At 42.4% G+C, this 25154-nt stretch overlaps 1 protein-coding gene across 4 annotated transcripts; it reads right to left on the bottom strand.

Moving 5' to 3' along the window:
* Positions 1–13814: 13814 nt before the first annotated feature.
* Positions 13815–25126, bottom strand: SOCS4 (suppressor of cytokine signaling 4). Of its 4 annotated transcripts, none has more exons than XM_019518346.1 (2): positions 25065–25126; positions 13815–15752 (listed from the first exon to the last, which is right to left on the bottom strand). In XM_019518346.1, exon 2 carries the CDS (start codon positions 15650–15652, stop codon positions 14345–14347), a length of 1308 nt encoding a protein of 435 aa, XP_019373891.1. In that variant the 5' UTR covers positions 15653–15752; positions 25065–25126; the 3' UTR covers positions 13815–14344. The 4 variants fall into 4 exon arrangements, with proteins under 4 accessions (XP_019373891.1, XP_019373890.1, XP_019373893.1 ...); XM_019518345.1 differs by lacking the exon at positions 25065–25126 and adding an exon at positions 24286–24382; XM_019518348.1 differs by lacking the exon at positions 25065–25126 and adding an exon at positions 23344–23438.
* Positions 25127–25154: the final 28 nt, after the last annotated feature.

Below are 25154 nucleotides of genomic sequence, written 5' to 3'. Positions count from 1 at the left end.
ACTCCATGCATTACAGCAATACCTTGCAGCTGTAATCCTATTGTTCAGGCACTGGAAATGATAGCAAGATAATGATGCCTCTTCTGCAGAGTTCACAAATTGAGTCTAAAACAAGAGAGAACGGGTGAATACAACACGCAGATGAGGGCGTACAAGGTAACAATAGGACTATTATGTCCTCCGATTCCTGTAGTATTGTTACCTTGTACGCCCTCATCTGCGTGTTGTATTCACCCGTTCTCTCTTGTTTTAGACTCAATTTGTGAACTCTGCAGAAGAGGCATCATTATCTTGCTATCATTTCCAGTGCCTGAACAATAGGATTACAGCTGCAAGGTATTGCTGTAATGCATGGAGTTCATACAACTTTCCACCAGCTCCATCTTCTCTGGCCTGGGTCACACATTGCAAAGAGACCCCTTGCAGTAAAGTGTACCATCGGGGCTGGCTGCTGACCAGTGAAAACCAGCCACACTGGAACAGCTCAGAGAGGTTCTCTCTTCCCCAGCACTACCTTAGCTAAACACCTCCTGAGAAAACAAGACCTGCTGCCAAAATAGCAAAATGAACTGGGCTTTCTTGCTGTGGTCACCCAGAGCCATCTGCCACCGTCACCACCACCAGTGCTGCCTCTGGGCTGCCCAGTGAGGCAGCAGACAGGAGCCGCAGGGCAGTCCAGGCGTGGGTGGCTGCAGCAAGAAGGGCCCGGCTATGGCGAGGGAGCTGTTTTTCCCCCCAGCACCCAGCAGCAGCTTTTGCCCAGCTGCCGCCACTGCCGCCTACCATGGGTGGGTGGTTCAGAGCAGGTATGGGACAGAGCAGGGTGAGGGCTGCACACATCGGTCCCGGGTGATCTGGAGCTGGTCCACTCTGGCTGGAGAGAGTCCAGAGCAGGTGTGGGGTGGATCAAAGCTGTGCGCACAGGTCTCTGCCAGTCTCCATGGGGCTGGAGCCAGTGGCGGCAGCCGCAAGAAGCAACCCCCACCTGGGCTACCTGGAAATCGAGTCCAGCCGTGGAGCTGCCCGAGCCCTGCTGTGTGCCCAGGGGCAGCAGGATGCACCATGGGCCAGGTGGTGTCTGGGCCTGGTGGGACTGAGGGACCCAATGCAGGCCATAGCTCCTCCACAGGCTGTATTTTGCCCACTCCCTGACACCCATGTGCTAGCTTCTATCACCTGACTTTACAGGTCCCCTAGAAGACCAGGGAGAGGAACAAGAAGTGTCCCGGCAGCCTGATTCTTCCTGAATCTAGATTATAGATGGCTAGTTTGCTTGCTTTGTGACCACCTGGTTTTCTAACATTTCTTGTCCATGGACTTTTCTTGCTCTTTTCAACTCTGTCTTTTGCCCCAATCCAGTAATCTTAACCCTTGATAGGCTTCTGGGTCTGCCTGTCCACATTGCCGGCCTGCCGGCACTGACACACATTGTCCAAGGCACTGAGAGGATCTCACCTCGAGTACTGTGTGCATTTCTGCCCTCCCATGTTGAAGAAAGAGGCACTCCGAGTAGAGAAAGGCTACTAGGATAATCAAGGGAAGCCTCTTGCAAGAAGAAATCAGTGAGGTTTGGCTTGTTTTTTCCCTAACAAAACCAAGGCTGAGAGAGGGCATGGCTGTTGTGTGTAAATACATCGGGGTAATAGTAGAGAGAGAGAGAGAGAGAGAGAGAGAGAGAGAGACAAGTTAAAATGAAGAACAGAGTTGCCACAAGAATAAATGGGTTCAAACCATCTGTGAACATATTTAGGATGGAAATTAGAAGGAAGCTACTAACCACTGGAGCAGTGAGGTTATAAACAGCCTTCCAGGAAGAACAAGATGAGCAGGAAACCTACAGGATTTTAAGATGGGGTTTGTTACATTTATAAAAAGGGATTATCTAGTGTGGTTGCCTGGGATTTCAGGGAACTGGCACTAATGATCCAGGAACTCCTCCCCAGTCCTGTTCTTAATGCAGAACACGTGTTAATTGTACTACATGTCCATGCCTACACCCATGGAGCAGGCAGGGAATACAGCATGTTCCTCCCATCTCCACTGTGCCTCCCATGTGGATTTCTAGACAGTCACCTACCAAAGGTCCAGAGGAAGAAAAGATCTTACTGCAGAAAAGCCCATGTCCTCTTTTCGAATCCCTGCTCCCATGATGCCTTGATATAAAATACTTAAACAGTTGGGCCAGGGAGTGGAAACCTGGTCATCCTCATCCCAGGCGAATGCCACCATCACTAGGATAGAAACCCATGCTCCCTGGCCAATAATTATTATTTTATGCAAGGCAGAACAACATCTCCAAGGGATGTAATGAAAGCCCCATTCCCAGGCTGTCACAGCCTACTGTTTTTTTACCATTTCAAGACTGGATACTGGATTAAATGAACGGCATGTCTGATAAGGTGTGTATATTCCTTTGAGAGCCACAAAATAATCGAATGTGAACAGAACCTCACCAATCTGCATTTTACTGAAATGCACTGAAATCTGGCAGCCTCTTTCCTTTCCCTTCCAACAAAGATTTAATTGCAGTGCTGGTCATTCATGTCTTATATTTTTAAGATTTCATTTTTTTTAAATGCACACTAAATGCCACAGCATACTATAGTATATTTGTATAAATTACAAGTAGACTACAGCTGGCAAATTAACACTATTTTTATGATGCATTTGCTTTCCTTTTTTATTATATTTGCTGATTTACTCACCAATTTGTGAAATTTCAGTTATCTGCAATGATTTTTCCTGGTGTTAGTGCAAATTAACATGTCTCCATCCTATTTGGAATGTAAACACGAACAGCAAGCTTGCCGTGAAACAAAATGTGTCAAATAGACCATTAAATAAGAGGGCACTACAAATTTTCCTTGCTCATATCACTCAAATGAGCTTGAATACAAAACATCCACCTGTAAGGTACAGCAGTTAAGTTCTCAAACTTTTTAGACTCAGGGCCTCCCCCCTTGGAAAATGCCAGCTTCTAGTTTTCACTTAATTTTTTTGAACGTGGAAAAATAATAGAGCATTTTTTTCCTTGCAAAGACCACAGCACAGCAGAATGGTTTTTACACTGTGGATTCCCATTGGACATCTCTGGGTTTATTTTGTCAATCATATACAGGTGCTTCTACACTGAGCAGTGTTAATGTTGCACAGCACCCTTAAAAGGATCTCAGTGCCCCAGGGAGCTGCATCACCCTGATTGAGAATCACAGAGTTGAGGCTTCTCATTACATATCCAGATCTGTAAATTTGAGCTTAACTCCAGATCTGTGCCGGAAGCTGCCTGCAGCTGACCCAGCTGCAAATAGATACCTGGCTATGTCATCTGGGGAGTCAAAATCACTGCTGGGCTCTTGGCTATAGAAATTAGTGTCTGGCCCTTAACCACATTATCCCAGTTGGTACAATCTGAGATCTCAGCAAAAGTTACATCCCCAAAGGTAGGGCTGTGTTAAAGAATTCATTTTCAGCAGAGCTTCAGTCTTTCATTTGTAAGCATTTGTTAAGGTGGTGCAAAACCATATAAAAACTATCAACTTGGACTCTTTGTGGTGGCAAAAAATGAATTGGGAGGGAACAATAAGGATGTTAATGTCACCCCTTTGGGTGATCACTGATCTGCTCACATCTTGTACCTCTCTCAAAAGAAATTTGAAGTACCAGAAGCTTCATCACTGAGTCAGACCATGAGTGCTGATTGCTAGAGTATCAGTTTTATGGAAGCAAAAGAGCTGTTGATGTCTTGTGTTTTGTTACATGCACTCTGACACGAAACCTTCAACAGCAATGTCAGCCATGTCCCGGCAGAATGAGTTTTCAAATGAATGGGAGATTCAGGCTGATATAATCTATGCAAAAAACAGAGACAGTTTTTGTATTGATTACCACGTTGGTGGAGCAGGGATGTTTGTTGTTGGGTACCTACTACAGGTGGCAGAAAAAGTCTTTACGGCACACTGAAATGCATTATCGAGAATGTAAGGTAACATATATTGTGGATAGGAATGCACAGGTTTTCCCTTTTAACTTGTTATTTCCATGCTTCCAGACTTTTGAATAGATTAAGTGTCCTGTCAACCTCCGCTGTGACTAAAGGCCATTTCTGATTGCTAATATAAAGGGCCATTTGGATGGAACTGAGTTAGCTTTCCTGTTGGATCACAAAGGGTTGCACAACTTGGCACAGTATAAATTTATGTTGCAGCCTCAGAAAATGTTGAAAGGATGAGCTGCAAAAGATGTTTTCTAAAGTGCTATTTGGTTATGTTGTGTAGGAGTTTAAGTAATTAAGGCTGCAGGTTTGGAGAAGGCAAGCATTAAAATGAAATAATAATGATGCTGTTGTTGGCATAATGAGTGACTGGAAACACATGAATCATGTGTCCCCCTCCAGCCCCCCAAAATCCTGACTGCTTGAAATCAGAATAAAGAAGCATGTCAAGTACAATAAGCTGGTAGCTGGTTTCCTGATTTTGCATGAAATGAAGAAAAATGTGAAAGTATTAAGTACATCCTGCTGTCTCGCATAAAATCCCTTGTTTCATTGGCTGGTCTTTCTCCAACCACAGCTCTGCAGATAATTTGTACCATGGAAACGTGCTAGGAAACCTGTGAAAGGGTACTATCTGCCCTGTCACATTATTCAGCAGAGGTTTAAAAGTAGGTACGTGCCTTTTCCTCTGGTGAAGAGAGAGGGTTGAAGGGGACTAGTTTCTGATTCTCGTTACTGTGCATGTTTGCACTGGAGTTAATCAACTATGCCTCAAGGAAAGGCTGAAAGCGAGGTGGGCAAGATACTGAGTTTTAACGCAACTGGTTGAGAAGCCCCCTAGATTATAGTTCCCTAGAGTTTTATAGAAGCATATTCATAAGTAAACCCCAAACACCTGATACCACTTACAGATTTAAATTCATGCAAACCCTCACAATGTTACACTTGGTGCACTGAACCCACTAAACTCATCCTATACCCTTTCCATGCCTGCCACCCCGGTGCAAGTTAGCTGGCATCAGTGCAACTACACCATGCCTTCATTTGGCCTTTCAAGTAGGATCATTAGCATGCTTCACTCATTGATCCCATTTTATCCTGGCTGCTGATGGATTTAAGCCAGCCTCCAAAGCAAAAAGGTTGTCACTGGAGGAAAGATTTTGAAGGGGAGAGCCACAGCTGTCAGACACTCAGCCACAGCTGTCAGTGTCTAAAGGATGGGACTTGGCTTGATGAACAAATGACACATTCAATAGTCCAACAGCTCTCCCAACTATAGGGTTGGTCCAATAAAAGATACCAGAAAAAAGCCTTGTCTTTAGAGACTTCCTGGATCCTCCCAGCTACAACAGCACTCCAACCCTGCTTCAATAGTGCTTGTAATTTAACATCCATCTCCAGTTCTCTTCTGCTGCTGCAGTTTTCCACTCAAACCTCATGTCGTCTGTGCTGACATACTTCCCTTCCTCCCTTTGCTCTGGGCTAAACTATTCCAAGTACCAATGGTCTTTGGACTCTATATCAATGTTTTGCTAATACACACAAGCCCATTGATCTAGCCCGCCGTTTTAGAAATGCAGTTTAGAAAAACAGCTCAAAAGAACAAAAATTGACCAGCCTAAAACTACCAATCTCCCTCTGATAATTTATAATGATATTTGACCTACTCAATGCAAAATTCTTGAGTGATTATTTAAAAAAAAAATAGTCTAGAGAAAATTAATCAAAACCAATAGATGGGCATTGTGGACAGATCTAAACCAAATTGTACAGTCACGCAGCCACTGCTCTGAGTTCTACCCAACAAGATTTGTCAGGCTTTGGATATCAATTAAATGAACACTGTTCCTTTGTCTTGTGCATTGCTCCCTTACAGAATAATGAACTGTTTAATACCCATGAGGCAATTTCAAATTATCTAGTTTAATGAGGAAGGTTGTGGCAGAAGATTTATTACCCTTTTTGATCTGCTAATGTATTTTCCCAATCCCCCCCAGCAGTACCAATCACCACATTACTGTTATACTACTCTGTTTGCAGGGGTCATTAGTTGTACACCAAAATTAACACTGGAGGTCTTATCCCAAGTGTTAATAGTTTTTAGGGTTTTTTTTTTTAAATCTATTATGACCATTTAGTCATAATGCATCACGTGTTAAAAGAAATTTAGTGGGGTTTCCAACAACCCATCCAAAAGGTGTCCATCAAGTAGAAAAAACCCGCCTCTGAACATCAATATGAGTATATATGGGGGGGGGGGGGGCAGGAATTTGCCAGCATTTTTACACCTGTGACAAATGCTAGCATGATGGCATTCATCTTGACCAAATGACTAAAAGACGACATTTTTTAAGACAACACACCATGTATGCTCAATCAAGAGAATTACTACAATAAACAACAGGGGTTCAGGAGTTACCACAGCTCACCCCATGCACGCAGTGTTGCATATGCAGCCCTAGCAGACCATTCATACAGCTGAGTAAACATGCATTGATTTTTATACAGGAGCATAAGATGCATATTTCTAATGATCCAGGAGCTCTTATTACACTCCTGGCAACTATGACCTCATTCTTGCTTCCTGAGAGCAGTGCAGAACATGGACAATCAAGTTTAAAAATCAGCTAACAGCGACTACTTCAAATGGAAATCGATGTGCAGAGGATGTCTCAGCGCAGCAGAGACTGCCTCTGCCATGTCAACTGTATTAGTTTATTCCTGAATGGACATTACCACCCCGCCACTGCCTCTGCATCACTCTTAACTTAAAAAAAACCCCAAAGCTTTAGGTAGGCACAGATGAAATGCAAATGGGGAGAGGATGCAAGATGTTAAAGCTGTTCCTTTGCACCGTGCAACAGCATTAGCTGCTTTCCAAAGTAGGAGTGACCTTACCTCTGGACCACCCCATGAAGAAGTAAAATGCACCAGGTATGCACGTGCTGTACAGGGAGCAAAGACTAAGATGACTTTCAATTGAAATGAAAGGAAGATACCTAAAATCTGAACCCAGCAGAGAAAACTCCCCTCTTTAAAAGCTTTGGTCAAGATTTGTCTCCCCCAAACTTACGGCATGTCAATGCAGACTGGGGGGAGGGGGGGACGACACCTTACCAGTGTTATCTAACATTATGTTTCAAAGGGTAAAAAAATAAATAAATAAACTACTTACACCACAGCTAATTTTGCTATATTGAATCAATGTACAAGTCCCTTATTGGACTTTTATTACAGTTAAAATTGACAGGGAAAATCAGTAGGATATACTTAAAAATGGGAAGGAAATGTACGTTTCCAATAAAAAGGTCTCTGAAGGTCCCTTGTTTCATAGGAAGGAAGCTGCCTTTATAGTACATGAACTATAAAAATGATTAAAACTAGAGAGAGACAGGAAGCTGATAATTTGATTTATCATCTTAATGGCTATGATTCATGAATAAATAATATCATGGTTTATGTCTCTCTTGTAAAAAAAAAAAAGAAGGGAAGAGCAATTTGTCTAATAAATGACTTCAAAAATTACAGCCGAGTCTTGCTTGCCACACTTGTTCTATTTAAAATGAATGAGTGAGTATCTTATTTCTTATTACTTACTAGGACATTTGTTGTATTATTTATAAGAGTCAAAAACCTTAACTAAAAGCCACTCATCTTTGACCACAATCTCCCATTAGCTCTAAATTCAGGAAAGAAGATGGGATTGATCACCAGATCAATACATCTAACCTCAGAGTTGACTAAAAGCTTCCTTCAATCTCCTTCCTACAGGGTCTTTTAAAAAAAAAAAAAAGACTCTAAAAAAATAATAAAAAGTACCCCCTTTTTAATTATTTAAGAGCATGTCAGTTTTAGAGTAAGGCTATGTATGACAGGATTTCTTCTGGATATTGGTACCATGAGCTGCTGCTTTAAAATGACAGCATGTAAATGACGATCTCCATTTTTTTTAAAAGATGGATGCGTCAATGCAGAGATGCATATCCTGTTGCATATTGCTGCACTCCAGATATCACAGCTTTCAAGCTACTGACAATAATAGGAAACCTAACAAGAAATATCTGTTCCTATTATGAGAACATCCTCTGCCCTCCAGGACACCACAGGAGTGATCTCTGCACTGCACCTCAGATGGCAGCAATGCCAATCATTCACCCGCTAAGAGCTACATCAACTCATTTGGGGATAACACACAAATGGAAAGACTATTTAAAACCCAAACAAGCTTCTCTGTAAGGAAACCACACCTCTGACCAGACCACCTAAGGGTTTGACTTTTCTTTCCTTACTAAATAAATGATTAACGACAGCCGTGGAAGTAGAGCCTTTGCCTTCTCAGAGGAAAGGCCTATGACCAGCCAAAGTTAAAAGCAATGCAAATGTATGCCAATAAGCCGGATGCGTTTCAACTGTACTGGTGAAGAAGCCACTTTGAAGTAGTATTCCCCCCACCCCCATAGTAACCCAGCTTAAAGTTAGCAGAAAGGCATAGTAGACAGGCATTAGACTGGCACTGGGCGAGACATGGATTATATCCAGCTCAGTCCCTGATCTGCCATCACCCCCCGTACATCTTTCCCTTCCTCCAGTCTCTGTATCTAATTGTTTACAGCCTAAACAGAGAACGCAGGAAAATCTCTGACTGTGTGTATGTACAGCATCAAGGAACCAACCTTGACCAGGACCTGTAAACCCTTCTGCATTAAAAATAACTCATTGGCATGAATTCGTCACTTTGGGGAAGCATGTATAGAAGAGAATGCATAACCTCAAAACTGATAAAAGGTATCAGATTTACCTCATCTGCCTATGCCCTTAGACCAACACAGCTACAACCAACACCCCTGTAACCTCAAAATGAAGACATGGGCCAGTCATCTGACTGTCAAGGCACCGAGGAGTTGATTCAGCTTTCAGGGAGGCATCCTGGATAGGGAATAGTTGTGGTGGTGTTAATGTTGTAGCAGCATCCAGAAGGGTGTCATACCAGGCATGTAGAGTTTGCCAACAGCAGCTGCAGTGCGTGACCTGTTATACAAACCCAGAGAAAGGGAGTCCAGCTGACCAGCGCCAGGTCTTGTGGCCTCAGAGAATGGGCTGAGCAGGTAGGTGTAACAATAGCATGGGAAAGTCAAAACCACAGAGAATTTAAGAGGCTTGCCTGGGAAGCACCGTGGTTTTACTTGAGCTTATTAAACTCCTCTGAGCCTCAGCACTCTCTCAAATAGGAGCATTCATTTATGCACTCACAGGTATTATACAAGTACTATTAAAGTGCAAGGTATTACTAAACCTGTTACTGGAAGAGCAGGGAGGGGAACTTGAGTTGCAGAGCTCCAAGTCTCGTCCTACTCCAACGCCGATAACTTCTGAGGGAGCTTCTCATCAGCCATTGACAAATGGAAAAAGTTTTGAGCCCAAAATGTTTGAGTTTTCAGAAAAATAATTTGAATCTATTCTCTCTCTCACACATACACATCAGATTGCTGAAATGGGGGTGGAGGGGGAATCACAAAAATATTAGTTAGAAAAATAAGTCAAAGCAAAAAAAAAAAACCACAGGAATTTCCACAAAGACTTGTTTGGTGCTTTTCTGTACAACGTTTAAAAAGACAATTAATTGCCCTGCAAAGGGAAGTCTCTACTCCCCCCCCCCAACGCCAAGCTACGGCACTATTTAATCTCCCAAAATCAGAAAGAACAGCAAAACAAAGAGATTCTATCTTGTCAATTTTGTGGCACTACGTGCCCAAATGACACAGGCTGTATAAAAAATACATGATGAAGCTGACATCATGGCAAGCAGTAGTCATGAGACATTGATCCTGTGCCATGTCATGGCGAAGGGCTCACAATGTTTCTTGCTGTTGAAATGAAGTCACTCTTCCCAATGCAAACGTTCATGACAGCACTCGGTTATCTTTGTAATGGGCTCAGTGTGAAAAGAGAGAGTCCTTCAGAGCTGCTGTAATTTAGGTTTTGTACAGTGTTGTGGTAACAGCATGATGATCACTTCTACTTTACTAAACAATCCTGTAGTTTTGAAGTTGTCTGGCCTACTTTAAAATTTAAGGAGATTAATTTTGATGAAACAGAATGCGAGTGCCTCTGTAAATCTTGGATGCATTTAGATTTTAACAAGATATTAAATTATCATTAGTTGTCCTGCGACGCCACCGCAGAACCCCAATCATGAATCTGGACTTCACTGTGAGAAGCACAGAACAAAAAGATGGTTGCAGCCAAACTTAGAAAGGCATGGACATCTATAAGAGTTTAAATGTAATTTAAACCTGAAATGGATAGATGTATAAGCCTGTTAAACCGGTTTACAGCTGCCTGGAACAGTTGAAAAAATGTACCTGAAAAGTTATGTACTGTATTGACCTGCATACCACACTCCCTCAAATAAGACACACACCTTGTTTTGGAAAGGCAGAAGGAAGAAAAATAATATCCAGTCTTGCCTACCACACTACAGGGCCCCCACAACTAAAAGCTCATGGGCAAATACATCACTTACCCCCTCCTTCCAGCTCCCACAGCTGCACTGGCAGCAGCTTTTGGCCGCAGGGGTTAAATCTAGAGCTTTGGAGCTGGGAGGAGAGGGCGAGTGCCACTGTGAATTGGACCCAATCCCTCCTGCATGGCCCTGAGAAGGCAGCACAGCCCCCAGCAACCTTTGCAGCATTGCTAAGCCCCCACTACAGTATGTAAATCAGCTTCCTTGTTTAACATATGCACCCCAGTTTTGGATGGCTAATTTTTGGGGAAAAGATGCATGTAGCATACAAGTAAACGTGGTACACTTTTGAAACAATTTACTGTGAACCAGGTCAGTGTAATGTGCGCAAACCAAATGCTCCACACCATGGGTCTGGTCAGTCCTGGCCTCCAGGCATCCCGCAATGCCTTGCTTCTCCCACCCTTCCACTACCGCAACTGGCCTCTCCGATATGCAGCCAGAACTCTACTGCATCCCCCTCCTCTCCATTTTTTCCCCCTTTTGTCGGCCCTTTTTTTTTTAAGCAGTGCTTGCTCTTGCACTGCTGCGTCAATCTGTTATCTTTCCAACAACAAGCTGTGTCCTCACCCTCTACTCCACTGTGGCTCTTCATCATGCTACCCCAGCCCCTGGAAACCTAAAAACATGGGTCCAAGCATCCCCACACTGGGCATCCCAAGTCAGGCAAGCACACTGCAGAGTTCAGCCAAGGGAAGGCTACTGAAGTTTACTGAACTCATGTTTAAGGGAGATGGGAAAGCAAACAAATGAAAACATCCCCAATTACCAGCCACAAAGCATGGGTACAATTTCTCTTCTCCTTGTTCCCCTCCCCTCTAACTTAGCCCCTACAGAGCATGCTGGGCTAGATGCTCACTTTGACACCCTGGAGTTGGAGCCACAGCGCTTCAATACCTAAAAGAGTCTACCCAAAATGCTAAGGTGCTGTATGTATAGACACCTCTGACCTGTGACAACTGTGAACTGGCTCCCAGTCAGTGATGTTTGGGAATGCTTCAAATGTTGTGTGCCTTCATCCAAAGATAACTATGGCAGTGGTACACAGGAAAAAATATATTTCCACAAACGAAGTAACTTACAGAAGATGACAGTCTTTCAACAAAGAATGGCAAATTTATGCAAAGCCTGAAATGGTTGGGAGGAAACAGGGCAAATCCGTAGTGTAAAATATGGATAGTGCCACTAATAATGGCTTTGCAATCCTCCTTTGTATGTATCAGAGCATGTCTTCAGCTGGGGTAAAATGCTATAGCTGCACCTATGATAATTTCCACCAGCTGAGGGTCTGTCCCATACAGCAGTTGCTTACACGTCTTCATTATACATACCAAGATGTACTCACTTCCATATCTTCATACAGCGCTATGGCTTGATATACTACCATTTTGCCTATGGAGACTGTGGTGGAAAACTCACTTATATTCAAGGGAAAACAAACATATTGGGCTCTTTCTAATCCCTTGTGGAAATCTGTGAGCATCACAATGTTGCCAGTTCAGTCCAATGCAATGTTTCTGCTCTGAAGGTTTAGGCTTGCGAAGGAAGGCTTTTTGGGCAGATTGCAGCACATGGGGTGGGAGTGTTGCAGAGTTGCTATGTAAACTAATAGTCACCAACTTGGGTAGGACTTGCTGCCTGCAAATTCATGATTTTCTGAAAATCTACATTAAAATGGCCAAAGGAAATATAGTAATTATTACCTGCATTGTAGCACCCAATAACCTCAGGCACAAGTCAAAAAGGCCCCCACCCTGCAAGCTTACATGCATTTATACAACTTCATGCAGATAGGTTTTTGCATTGTCATTGAACAGACTGTTTGCATGCATAAAATAAAAGATATCCATATGTGTTGTCATGATTCAGGCCTTCATTTCTAAAGCCTTATTCACAGAAAGACACAAAATCACCACATGGAGAAAAGCCAATCTGCATGGTCACTGCTATTACATCATCACTTATACATCTGATGTACTAATTATTCTGGACCCACCTTGAGACAGGAAATAAGCACCTACAATTAAGACACAGAATGGGAGGGCACTCAGGGTGCTTAATGGAATTACACCTCTCTGCACAATCCTACAGCCACTAAGGTTTGTTGGGATTTTGCCATTGATTCAGGCAACAGCAAAATGGCATTTGCATTAAATAGGCAAAATAATAAGGTTTGTAGCTGGCCACACAAATGTCACGTAAAAGATTTTGTATTATCCAGCCATAGCTTCTCCTTGTGCATGGAATCATGCACAAAGTCTTTCTCCTCTTGTAAGATGTAGCATTGGGCTAATCTGTAGATGTTCCCTCCAAAGCACACAAAGAAAAGAAACCCTTATGCCACTACCCATTTTTTCTTCAGTATTAACTGTGCAAAGTAAAGCAAGTTAATAAGCCTAAATGGTCAAAGTTTTAGAAAAATAGGAGTAAAAAACAAAAGCTTTATAGCAATTATTGTCCATGAACAAATCAAGATGGAGTAATACTTTACACATAGAAAACAGGAAGATAGGGCTGAAGAGACCTCTCGGGTGCAAGAGTCTGGGCCCCTGCCGTTGGAGACAGCCACGTAATACACCATATAAGATGCACCTTTCCCCAAACAAAGCAGCTTTTGGAAACTGAGGCACACATTTTATGCAAGGAAATATGGATCGCCACAGGTCTGAGAATTTGGTGAATGCCGTTAGTGAGAAGGAGTGGGGATCAGTGGCATTAACTAACACTGCTAGTGATCCCCACTGCCTACAGGGAGTCCCCAGGCTGGATGACAGCCTTGCATGCCACAGCTGGGACAGTGACCCTTAGACCCCATGCACCAGGTTGGGCCAGCAGTCTGTAGGCCCCACCCCATGCACAGGCCTGGTGTCAGGCTCAAGTGTAGGCTTTTCTCCCTAGCTGCTGCTATGCAGTTACTTACCCAAGGTAGCATCTTTTTTCCTCATGATGCCTTTTCAAAAACAGGATGTCATATTAGGGATATATTATCTGTGAGAAAATATGGTAACCTCTTTCATAAACTGGTGAAGTTTCACTTTAAAACTAGTTAGCTCACTGCCCCAACTGCTTCAATTGGAAAGCTGTTCCTGAACCTCAAGGCTCTGATGGTTACAAGCCACCCTCCCCCTACTATTTTTCACTCTAACTTATTCATGGCCAGTTTATACCTATTTGTTCTTGCACCAATACTGTCCGAAGACTAGTTTTCTCTCCTTGTTGTCCCCTTCCCTCAAACCTCAGTGTATTTACAGAGAATAATCATATACTTCAAGAGCCTTAATTCTGCTAGGACAAGTAATCTTAAAATAGATGGATGAATTTACTCTGTATTACACACACACATTCATACATACACAGAGAAAGATGGTGTAGCACTCATTTTAAAAGAAATGTAAAAAATACACATTAGTCAATCTTCAGTTTAGAATACATACAAGGTCTCAAACATGTCCGCAACATATACAAATTACAATATAAAAGACAGATCAAATTCAAATCTGGATTTTTAAAATTTTTAAATCTAAAGGCTATCTCTATATGGAAATACCAGAAACCCTACCTGAAATTCCATAAAACCCCTAAGGTGCGAACATCACCAAAGGGAAAATAACCCCAAACCAAACACACCCACTCTCCCGCAGCCTTGAATACCTTTTCTACAAAGAAGGGGTGGGAAGACAAAGTGCATTCTGGTAAAAGGCCCCAGACAGAAGTCAAGTTGGATCATAGATAATCTGTAGGTGAAAAAGCCTGCCATTAAATAAATTCAAGAGAGGAAAGATAGAACACATCCTTTGCCTGCTTCCCATTACACCCACAAAAAATAATTTCTAGCTTTGCTGCTCTGGCATATCAATCCTGAGTACTCTAACTTTTGATTTATAGTGATATTCCTTCAGATACAGCTTCACAGATGGAGGAACAGGAAGTGCATCAATGCCATCATATGTTGTGCAGTTGCAAATAACTGTTCTGCATATATGCTGAAGGGAAAAAGGAAAAGTCCTGTGTAAGGGAGTAGATAAAAGTGGTTCAAAGAACATACAAGAACTTGGGTCTTTGTAATGCTCTAAGAGCCCAGTTATGTCTGGAGAGTGGAAGACGCAAGGGTCATGTGCATCAAAGCTGAAGTTATGATTCCACTGTTCTATCCTTGCATGAAGGGAACGACTGTACCGCCTAAAACTGACAGAAAACAGGTAGTCTTCTTGGGCAGAGTCTCGGAGTAAAAAAGTTCCTTCTGGCTTTCCTTCCAGCAGGGCCTCAGCTGCATATTTATCCATTACTCCCCAGTAGCATGGATTGTTATTGATCTGCAGGAGGTCTGGGACAAGACAGTGGACATAATCAATCTGAGTATGATATTTAGGAGGCTTTTCCAACTGCAACAACTCATCATCGGTTTCCCACTTGGGTTTGTTTCTCTTCCTAGAACTCGTGCAAAGCGTTATAACTTCATCATCAGAGTCCATATCACTCTCGTCTTTCTCATTCTTTAACACCTGACTCACGCCCAACTCAGCCCTAGGATCACAGTTACAGGAATCGTCATCCAGAATATCACATGACTGAAGAGAGCTCACTCCTCCACTGAAACTCTCTCTATCTCTCAGCTGGTTATCCCTCTCCTCACTTTGGGATAAATCAGCAACCATCCAGTCTTCTGGTTTTTGACTTATGGGAGCAGTATGCCTTTTAATTAAGTGCCATCGAGAAGCTAGCTCTGAGCGTGGCGGGAAAGGGCACTTATCTAGCATCAGTTCACTGATATGAATTTTCCTTTTTGATGGAAGCATTGAAGAATGTCGACTGCTACAGTTCTTTAGAGGAAAGCATTGCCCCACAGCATCCTGCAACTTCTGCTTAAAAGACCGCCCTAAAAATCTGTGGCCGCATGAACGATCTAACTCCAGTTCAACAGATGAACAGCTGTGCTTCCTTTCTTGGTTCCTCAAACCAGCTGCTGGCTTGCCTAAACTACTTACTGTTTCTGCTTCAGAACAATGCTCACTCTTTCTGGACCACGAGAGCTTCTTTCCGCTCCATACATAGCCATCCTTTCTGTCTGCACTTCTGCTCCGGCTGGTTTTGGGTCTCACATCTACATTTTTACTATTACTTTCCTTATTTTCTGCCATTTTGACAGATTAACTCCACAAGTCCCAGAGTTGTACGTAGACTTTTTCTCTTAATGGTTTCGATGAGAGGAAGCTTCTTTCAGGCACTTCCTGGAAGTATCTAAGTATACAGAGAACACAGTTAATTAACAGTTATACATACCCAAAAGATTAATGCAATAGTATAAATGATTGTACTGGCAATTGACTGCTGGCACATGTAAAAAATAATAACAAAGCTCCCTTAATTAGGGAGAGTCTCTGCAAATACTGGCCTAGTCCTAAACCAAAGCACTTCTACTTTTTCCCCATTACCAAAGTTCTTCATTTATAACCATTTCCTTGTATGTGAATAAGGTATAAACTCACCATGCCTTGAAGCAGAAAGACCTCGTTGCCGCCAACAATTTTGTGCTAGAAAAGAATTTAATGCACCAGAGGATACTGCTTTGGTTGATCACTAAGCCAATGCCGTATCTATTCTAATCAATGTTTCAGGAAAGAACCAGCTAGAACAGAAACAAAGTAGGTCAAAGAGTACAAAGAGCTACTGTACCTACATGATAGGCTTGTTTGTCACTAATCTCCTGAGTCGGATGCCAGAGATCTTATTCTTAACTGGCACTTTTGGGTCACTTTCAGGATACAAAATAAATTAAAAATAAGGCAGTCAGATTCTACCAGTCTCTGAAGGCTGCTTTCATTTCCCTTTCAAAATGGAGTTTAGAAAGCTATTGGGTCCCCTGGGGATTGAAATATCTGGGGCTTTACATACTGAGAAGGATTAAACCAAATCCAGGTCCCTCAGTAAAAGCCATTTAAAATGGCCGTGAAAGATGGAGCTACTTATTACTTGTTATGGGAGAGAAAGTTTCTGTTATTAAATCAATGTCACACAGAAATGTATGCAGCCTCGTTCACTCCCTGCCTTATTTCCAAAAAGTCTGTTGTGTTCTTGAAGAGTTAACAGGTTTGTTCTTGAGGGGGGTCCTCTAGAGAAGGAAAATCCTTTCAAGTACACAAGTGGAAGTATAGCAGCAAAAGACATGTTGCAATGTGCTCCTGGGCTCTTTAGGGAACTTGCCTTAGGTGGAAAGCTTTTCCATTATATAGCACGATGCTTGCACAGCAAAATAAGATATGCTTCCTCCGCACTACTGTTTTGTTTTTTAAACGGATTAAAATGGTAAATACTAGGCAGGAAAAAGGGTATCCGCTTCCTCTCTCCATTGAATCTATTCTCATAATTATGATTACCCAGCACGACACCACTCTGCTCTCCCAGAGGGGCAAGCATGCTGAGCTCTCCTCTGTCAGAAAGAGAGCAATTTTATTAGGCCAACAAGATGTTTCAATATAATCTGTGGGCCAGATATATCCCTGACCAAAGATTTTTGGATTGTCACTTCAGTCCAGAAGAAAGTATTCCCCGCTGACATCGGCAGGATATGCATGAATAGAGCAGGGAAATATACATCAACTTCCAGAAACAGACCCAGACACAGGCATGGGCAAACTGGGTAGCTGCCCAGGGCCTGGACAGAAACGGGGCCCGAAAATGAAAAAAATTACAATTGCAAAAAAGAAGTTAATATTGTGCATACACTGGCAATGGTATAAATTGAGAACAAACTATTTAAAGCCATCAGTACCACAGATGTGATAAAGCCTTTTCCAACAAGTCCAATTACTATTATCATCATCTCAGGTGAAGGGGGCCTGATACTAAAAGTTCACCCGGGGCCACCAGGTACGGCACGGGCCAGAAACTTTGTTTAATGTATGCCCTAAGAGAAGGCCTCAATGACGAGGAAAACCCCAAGACACCAAGTCAAACTGGAGAACGAAAGTTATGCCTTAGTGACAAGACTGAGATAAATAAAGACATGTTCTGTCTGTGTTCTGCATCTTGTTCATGGGTGAAGAACTAAGCTCTTTTAGGAATGCAGTGCATGGTAGCAGTACCTTAGACAAACCAGTTAGTCTTTAAGGTGCTAACGTGCTGCCTTCTGCCTAACTTCAAACTAGCACAGCTAACTACTTCTCTTTAACCTTTTTGTGCTACAGCACAGTACTAGTGAAGAGACATGAGAACCTTTCCATATACAAGTGCTTTACCTACACTTAAGATTCACTGAAGACATTTCCACAGCCATGTCATTACTCCTGCATCCAAGTCATTAATAAAGAACGTTAAACAACATTGGATCCAGGACAGACCCTTGTGGAACCCCACTAGAAACCTCCTGCCTTTCTGACATCAATCCACATGCACTTACTCTCTCCGCTTGTGGTTATTCAGCCAACTTTGTAGTTACTGAACAGTAATTCTATCTAGTCCACATCTCTTCAATTTACTTAGGAAAATATCATATGGGAAACTATCAGAAGTCCTTACTAAATGACAAGTACAGGTATTCCTCACGTTATGCGGGTTCTGTATGTGCAAATTGCTCTTATGAGATGACACTTTTTATACCAAAAATTCATTATATGCAAGGTAAATTCACTCTTATGCAATCAGTGTGATGGAAGCCTGCAGTCAGCTGCTTTGTGCAGTGCATTGTGGGAGTAATATGCACCAAAATATAGTCTCCTGTGTGGATCCACTCTGTGTGGATATAGTCCACTCTGTGTGGATCTGTGCTCGTTGTCTGTGACACCTGTTTCTGTAGTTGCCATCCCCATTATGATAGTGCACTTGTGCTTGTGTGTACTGTCTGCTGTTGGCAAGTACCAAAATTGTCTTGTAAAAGTGCTAGAAATGGGTCTGGGCATCCGTACAGTTGAGGTCTTGGAACATATGCCTATTTGTGACATTGTAAAGTGGGTTCCCTTTATGCAAATTTGAGTTATGTGCCATTTTCTAGGAAAATATGTAAAGCATAAAGCGAGGGAAACATTATATTATTATTTACTCTTTTCTCTTCATCCATCCTGTCAAAGGAGGAATCAAAGTTGATCTTAAGTAAATTTGGAGAATTTACTTAAGAATGATTCCAAAATGTACACTTGAGTTACACAAACAAAACAAACAATTTAAAAAACATTTTGGTTGAAAAAAATTCTAGTACTTGAAGGTCATAGTAGGACAGATTTGAAGTGGCCTGAAAAAGGTTAATTCTCTCATCTTGATCATCCAACCTGTATACTGAATGAGGCATGACTGGTGGAAAAAATAGCTCACGATCACCTAATTGAGGACTGTATCTCAACATGTGGAAACAAAAGTACTTTTTCTCAACACCCCCCTCCCCCCAACAACTACAGGTGATAGTAAGTTCTTCGTATTTCAGTCCGGCAGAATAGCTGCTGTTTCAGAGGCAGTGTGAACTCTCCAAATGTTCAGAGATTTTGGCTGGCTGTCAAAACTTCCCCGAGAAAGCAAGCGCAAGAAAGGAAATGGCCACATCCTCTAACACATTGTCTCCCGGCCAGATCTGAACAGAATTTCATAAGAGAAAGACGAGATACTTCTTTAGCCAGAAGAGATTACTGCTGCCAAACATCTTAAAATGAGTACTAGTCCTTGTGCATATAAGGCCATTATAATTTTGTCATTTGTTGGCAGATTGAGATGAGCCCTAAGCATATCCAGACTCTTCTTGACATCAGGTTTGAAATAAGTGAACAATCTCTCCAGCCTATTAGTTCCTCCCACCCCAAGCTCTCTGCACCAGCTGCATACGAACGATGCCTAGAGAGTAAGCAGATTCATCAAGTTTTTTTATTTGCAAGCATATACATCTCTGATAAACAGTTATTATTTGTGCTGCAATAGTGTTAGGCACTGCATACTGCACATGTATGTAATGAAAAGACAGCCCTGTCCCAAAGATGGCAGGATTTTTCCAATTCCATCTACTGCTACAGACTAATTCTGTCAGGCAACTTAAGAGTATTAACTTTTATATGAGGATACAGGTTGTAGCCATGGTGGTCTACAGGCAAAAGGAATCAGAACTCATGGTAGAGGTGATATCTTTTATTAGACCAACTAGATATTTGCAAAAAAAGTCTTTATTTGTAAGCTTTTGGGCGCACACACCCTTCTTCAGGCATAGGAGAAAGCAAAAGCTGTAAAAATTTCTCCTAGGTGGGAATGAAAATTCATATTTGATAGAGGAGCTGAAGATACTAAAAGATCTCCTAGTTGCAAAAGTTCTTCTTGTGCAAATTAGGCTCAGACAGAAGTCAGAGCAGTCTACTTACGATCTTTGAATTCTCCTATGCCTGAAGAAGGGTGTGCGTGCCCAAAAGCTTGCAAATGAAGATTTTTTTTGTTGTTGCAAATATCTAGTTGGTCTAATAAAAGATATCATCTCTACCATGAGTTCCAAAATCTTATACAAAACACAAACATATCCCCATATTAGGTAGTTCTAAGGAAGTAAATGGGCTCGTACTCTTTTAAAACCAGGTTTGAATTTGGCCTGATAAACAGAGAGGAAGATGGTCCAATGGCTTGGGGGACCCAGACTCCGTTCCCCCATTCTGTGACATACTTTGAGTCTAACCGCAGCAAGTTACATAGACTTAAGCACCGACTATCCATAGATTTGTTTTGAAATGGGTGTTAGGCATCTGAACCTTTGAGGATCTGGGCCTCCATCTTTCTGTGTCTCAGGATCACAGGGCCATACCTGTTACAGTAAATGAAAGATCACGAAGTATTCAGAGGATACACAGCTATGACTACATTAGGTAGTTAAGACTCCTATATCCTTAAGATGAAAACTTTTGAACTAAACAATATCATATAGTATGCATCCAGTAATGATTGATATTAAATAAAAACAAACAAAAAGAAGAAGGGCAGCACAGAAGGAGCATACTTTTACCTAAAGGGCAATGCTAAATTTGTACATCCAGTGCACAAGCTACATTTATCACTTTCAAGAACTTTTACAAAAAAACCCAGAGACTTGATGCTGGCAGATAACTGTATAAATCAGATTGGGGGTCTCTTGCCTACAGAAGCTCTCTTGCAAATGAGTATGTTAAAAGCAGGAAGATTTGATAAAACCTCAAAAATGTAACTTTTCATCCTAAGCAAATGACAATATAAAACAAGGCACAGGAATAAACAGTTCACTTCAGGCCACAGAACGCTGCCTGTAGTACTGAGTTATCTAACATCATCATAGATCTAAAATCCCTGGAGGGCAAATGGAGGGCTGGTGGGGTTTTTGTTGTTGTCATTTGTATTATATCCTTTGCTGCCTCCACAGGCTTCCTACCTCCACTGAGTGTTTTTGTAGAACTTAACTCTGAGAATGGAGTGCAAGCCAACACCAGATCCCTCCCTATTCAACAAACAGTGCAACACAGGTGCCTTAACATAACTTCAGGGTCCTAAGTAAAAGCTGCATTTACTGGCTGCTTTTATGCAGCAAAAATGCAGTGTAAGAGCAGCTAACATTGAATACCAGGGGAAAGCATCAAGAGAGCATGATCTTGTTCTTATCATTGGCAAAGCTCTCCCTGAGTTAAACAGCATAGGATCCTAGCCATAATAAAGGCCTTGTTTCAAATAATGTTGTTTTTTAAATCTAATATTAATTTTCCACAGCCACTGTGAATATCCATATTTGCACTCTACAAGTCCCTCTAAAACCTCTTTGATCAAATCCTTATATTTTCCCGGGTATTCCTCTCATTAAACAACTCCCCCTTCAATTAAACCAAACACAAATCCAGTAGTTCATTAAACCAATCAAGTTCATGTCAATAATCCCTACTGTGGAGGTCCTTGTGGGAACTGATATTCTTTATGCAATTCACAGCATTCTGAATCAATTAAATAATTTTGCCTAACAAGTACTGCAAAAACTGCTTAAACCATTGGAACATTTTTAATAGTATATGTCTTTAATTGCTTCTTTTTTATCTTTTTTTTTTAGCTTCTTAGGAAATTACTAAGCTAGTTATATAAAAAAAAATATAATTGATCTCTATCAAAATTTGAATACAAGATTGTACTTTCAGACCTGAATACACACTGAAGATGGGACATTGTTGACTTATTTCTGAAGTAAGTCCTGCTACAAGTAGCGTAAACCCTTAATTCCTTTGTCTCCATTGATTTGTCTCATATTTAATGGTATTTATTCTGTTCTACAATATAGATAAGTGTCTAACCCTTGTCTAAGAGCCTTTACAATAAATTAAAGATGCAGTCACACAAAAATAATGAACCAGCAGCCATTCCTGATCCCATGCCAGAAAATAAAGGATTAGAAATAAGAATCAGGCCCCAAATGATGTTTCCTGTCCTATCAAATACAGGTTGAGTGCCACAACTGTTGGATGCCTTGACAAAAGCTCCCTGTCTTTTATACTGAAGAAATAAAGTACCTTTACAAGCCGCAGCAGTGTTAACGTGGGAAGTGGAGAGAAGCAGTATCTCTAGTAGGCAGGCACCAAGCCATTCAGGACTAAGACAGCAAGATCAACACCCCTATTACTAAAACAAGCCATTACATCCTAAAGCATCAGTCCCTAGCTAGATTTAGTGCAGCATTGTGCAGAATGTCTTGCAACAGCATTCAAGTGACAAAGGCGAGTATAATAGCAGCAAGGTCTGTATTCAAAATACAGGGTGTATGACAAACAAATAAAAAAGGCTTTCCTACAAACTACTGCTAGATAATCAATTAACTGTAGCTGGGAATCCAATAATATCCTCTGACTATGAACTTTGACAATAGATATAAAACACACACTCTCAAAAGAAGGGCAAATACTCTTTTTATGTTCTAGTGCCTCCCCTAACTTAACTCAATATCACCTCAATCTTATGGTCCTTCACTTGCAGTGAGCTTAATTATAAAATGGTTTTGTACTAAGAAGTACTTAAATGCTGTACTTACACTGCACAATATTCTGCATACAATTAGAGAAGATCTTTTGCATAACACTATGTTTAAATACAAGTGACATGAAATGCCCCCTTCCCCAAAAGATGAAAAAGCCCACTGAAAAGAGCAATCCCACCTTTTCACTCATCTAATTTGCAGTTCCCACCCTAAAGATTTTGCTATTAAGTGTATTACCCACAAAAAGCATGATGTATTGCAGTGTATCTGGGTATCCCCCCGCCCGAGCTTCTGCAAAGTTGAACAGTGAAAGCTGAGCATATGTAAAGAAAAATAAAAGTAAGCCTAGAGTCTGCAGTGCAGTCACTTGACTCCAATGTGAAAGCACGAACAATGTGACTGTTGTAAAGGGCCCAACAGCATTTCCAAGACTACAGTTATTTCCCCCCCAGATGCTGATAACTCCCATTGCAAACTAAAGCTGAACCTAAAAAGAATTCTGCCTGAGAGCAAATACTCTCAGAAGGAATTAAATGGGTCATATCATTAAAGTTATAGAAAGAGACATTTTTTCTCCTTTCAGATTTTTTTTTTTTGGTGGTCGAAAGACAACCACAGTTTTTTCTCTCAAGAAACAGAGTGCTTTTGGTGTGCTTTAATGCAACAAGAGCTGGTGGTTCAGATAGTAGGCAGTAGCTATACATTTAACCACATCTCTTACTTACTTCATGGTCAAGAGTTTTGCATAATGAAGAGCTAGCATTTGAAAGCTTGCCTAGCTTTATTCCAACCCTGCAGTGAGTCCAATAGAAGATATCATCCCCCCCAAAAATCCTTGCATCTTGCATAATTCCTGGACCACCACAGCTACATCATCATTCAAACTCTACCTACCTCAACATCATTCAGATGGATACAGGGTCACAAGAGACAGGCATCTTATAATCACCGAATGATCCAGCAAAGGGGTTTGATCCTGCAGTCTCTACTCCCAGCATCACACCTATCCACACCAAAAGCCAATTCCTGTAACATTTTACTAGCTTTGCCTGAATAAGCACAGTGATATCATAGTCTTAAATTGGTTTGTCCTAAAATCCTACTGAGAAGTGAGACATCCAGACGGGAACAGTCATTAACACTGATTCAAAAGAATCAAAATGTGTTTTCAGCAATGGCTCTTTTTTCCTTGTCCCTTATCTTTAAGAACACCACCAAAACACCAAAAGTTTCACACACACACACGCTATTTTAATTAAAAGTCATCACAGTCTCTCCAAGCACAGGGTTAAACATGAACTTGAGTTTTAAAAAAAAGAAGTCAAGATAGCCTAAGCTGTCTTCCTTTGGAGCAAAGCTTACTCTGAGGAACAACACTGGCTAGAAAACAGGCTCTTGTGTTCTGTAAACACAGACAGAAAAACCACCCCAGCAACAGTAATTTTTACTGTTTCAACAAACATTACAACTGTCCGCAGCCACCAATTCTCCCTAAAAGACATAGGGGGACAGGCTCTTTCTCCTGTTATTCTTTGGTTTGGGGCTAGAAACAACAGAGAAGCAAAAACTTGGTTTGAAAGCCCAGCATCCTGCTATAAAAGCCAAAAACCAAGCTAGTTGGGGCCCAAGATCTCACTGCAACCAAAGGAAACATGACCAAGGCCAACCTACGACAACGGATGTTGACATCCAGAGTTGGGAGGAGCTCGCTACCAATGGCGCCACAGCCTCAACCGAGCAGCAGCGCATCAAGGTAAAGCCTCTTGCCCTCAAAGCGGAAAAAGAGCGCGCGGAAGAAGGAAAAGGAGAGGAATCCCCCACTATGACCGACTGTACCTGCTACATCTGTGGATGGGTCTGGCAGACGACAGAACAAGGAGCAATGGGCTCGAGTTGCAGCAAGGGAAGTTGAGGTTGGATGTTAGGAAAAACTCCCTCACGAGAAGAGTAGTAAAGCACTGGAATGGGCTCCCCAGAGCGGTGGTGGAGTCTCCACCCTTGGGGGCATCCAAGACCACAGCAGACAAACCCGGGCTGGGATGATGCTGCTGGGCATTATCCTGCCTGGAGCAGGGGCTGGACAAGATGTGAGCTCCCACCCCGCCCACCTTTTCTAAGCTCCTCTGCACATGGCTCCAGCATCCGGCTCCTCAGTGCCCTCAAGCCCCCTCCCACAAACTCCTGGGGAGGGGGGATATTTCCACCCTCCCCATCACCAACTCCCCAGGGGTATATCTATCCTCCCCCACACAAACCCTGGGGGCGGGGGGAAGGTATTTCCACCCTCCCCCCACAACGCCCGGGGGGTATATGTATTCTTCACACCAAAAACCCCGGGGAGAGGTATTTCTATCCTCCTCCTCCCCCCACAAAGACCGGGGGGGGGGGTATTTCTATCCTCCTCCCCCCACAATTCCTGGGTGGGGTACGTGTATCCTCGTCCCCCACAACCCCGGGTGGGGGCTATTTCTATCCTCCCCCCATAACTCCCGGGTGGGGGTATGTGTATCCTTGTCTCCCAAAACCGCGGGAAAGAGTACATCCATCCATCCACACCCCCCTCTCCCCATCAGGTCGGTGTGGCCGCCCCCCTCAGCCCCTCGGTCGGGCCTTACCCGGAGGCGCCATCCCCCCCGGCAGGCCCGGCACCTCCTCCACCTCCGCCCGCCCGGCTGCCGCCATCCGCCCCGCCCGCGGCATCCGCT

The sequence above is a fragment of the Gavialis gangeticus genome, unplaced genomic scaffold (assembly GCF_001723915.1).
Source record: "Gavialis gangeticus isolate Ggan-Ray unplaced genomic scaffold, GavGan_comp1, whole genome shotgun sequence".
Classification (NCBI taxonomy): Eukaryota; Metazoa; Chordata; order Crocodylia; family Gavialidae; genus Gavialis; species Gavialis gangeticus.
This window is presented reverse-complemented; position numbering and strand designations above follow the sequence as displayed.

What these genes read in the sequence shown, in the direction of transcription:
- SOCS4 (XM_019518346.1), bottom strand. Translation starts at nt 15,652, where the DNA reads ATGGCAGAAAATAAGGAAAGTAATAGTAAAAATGTAGATGTGAGACCC.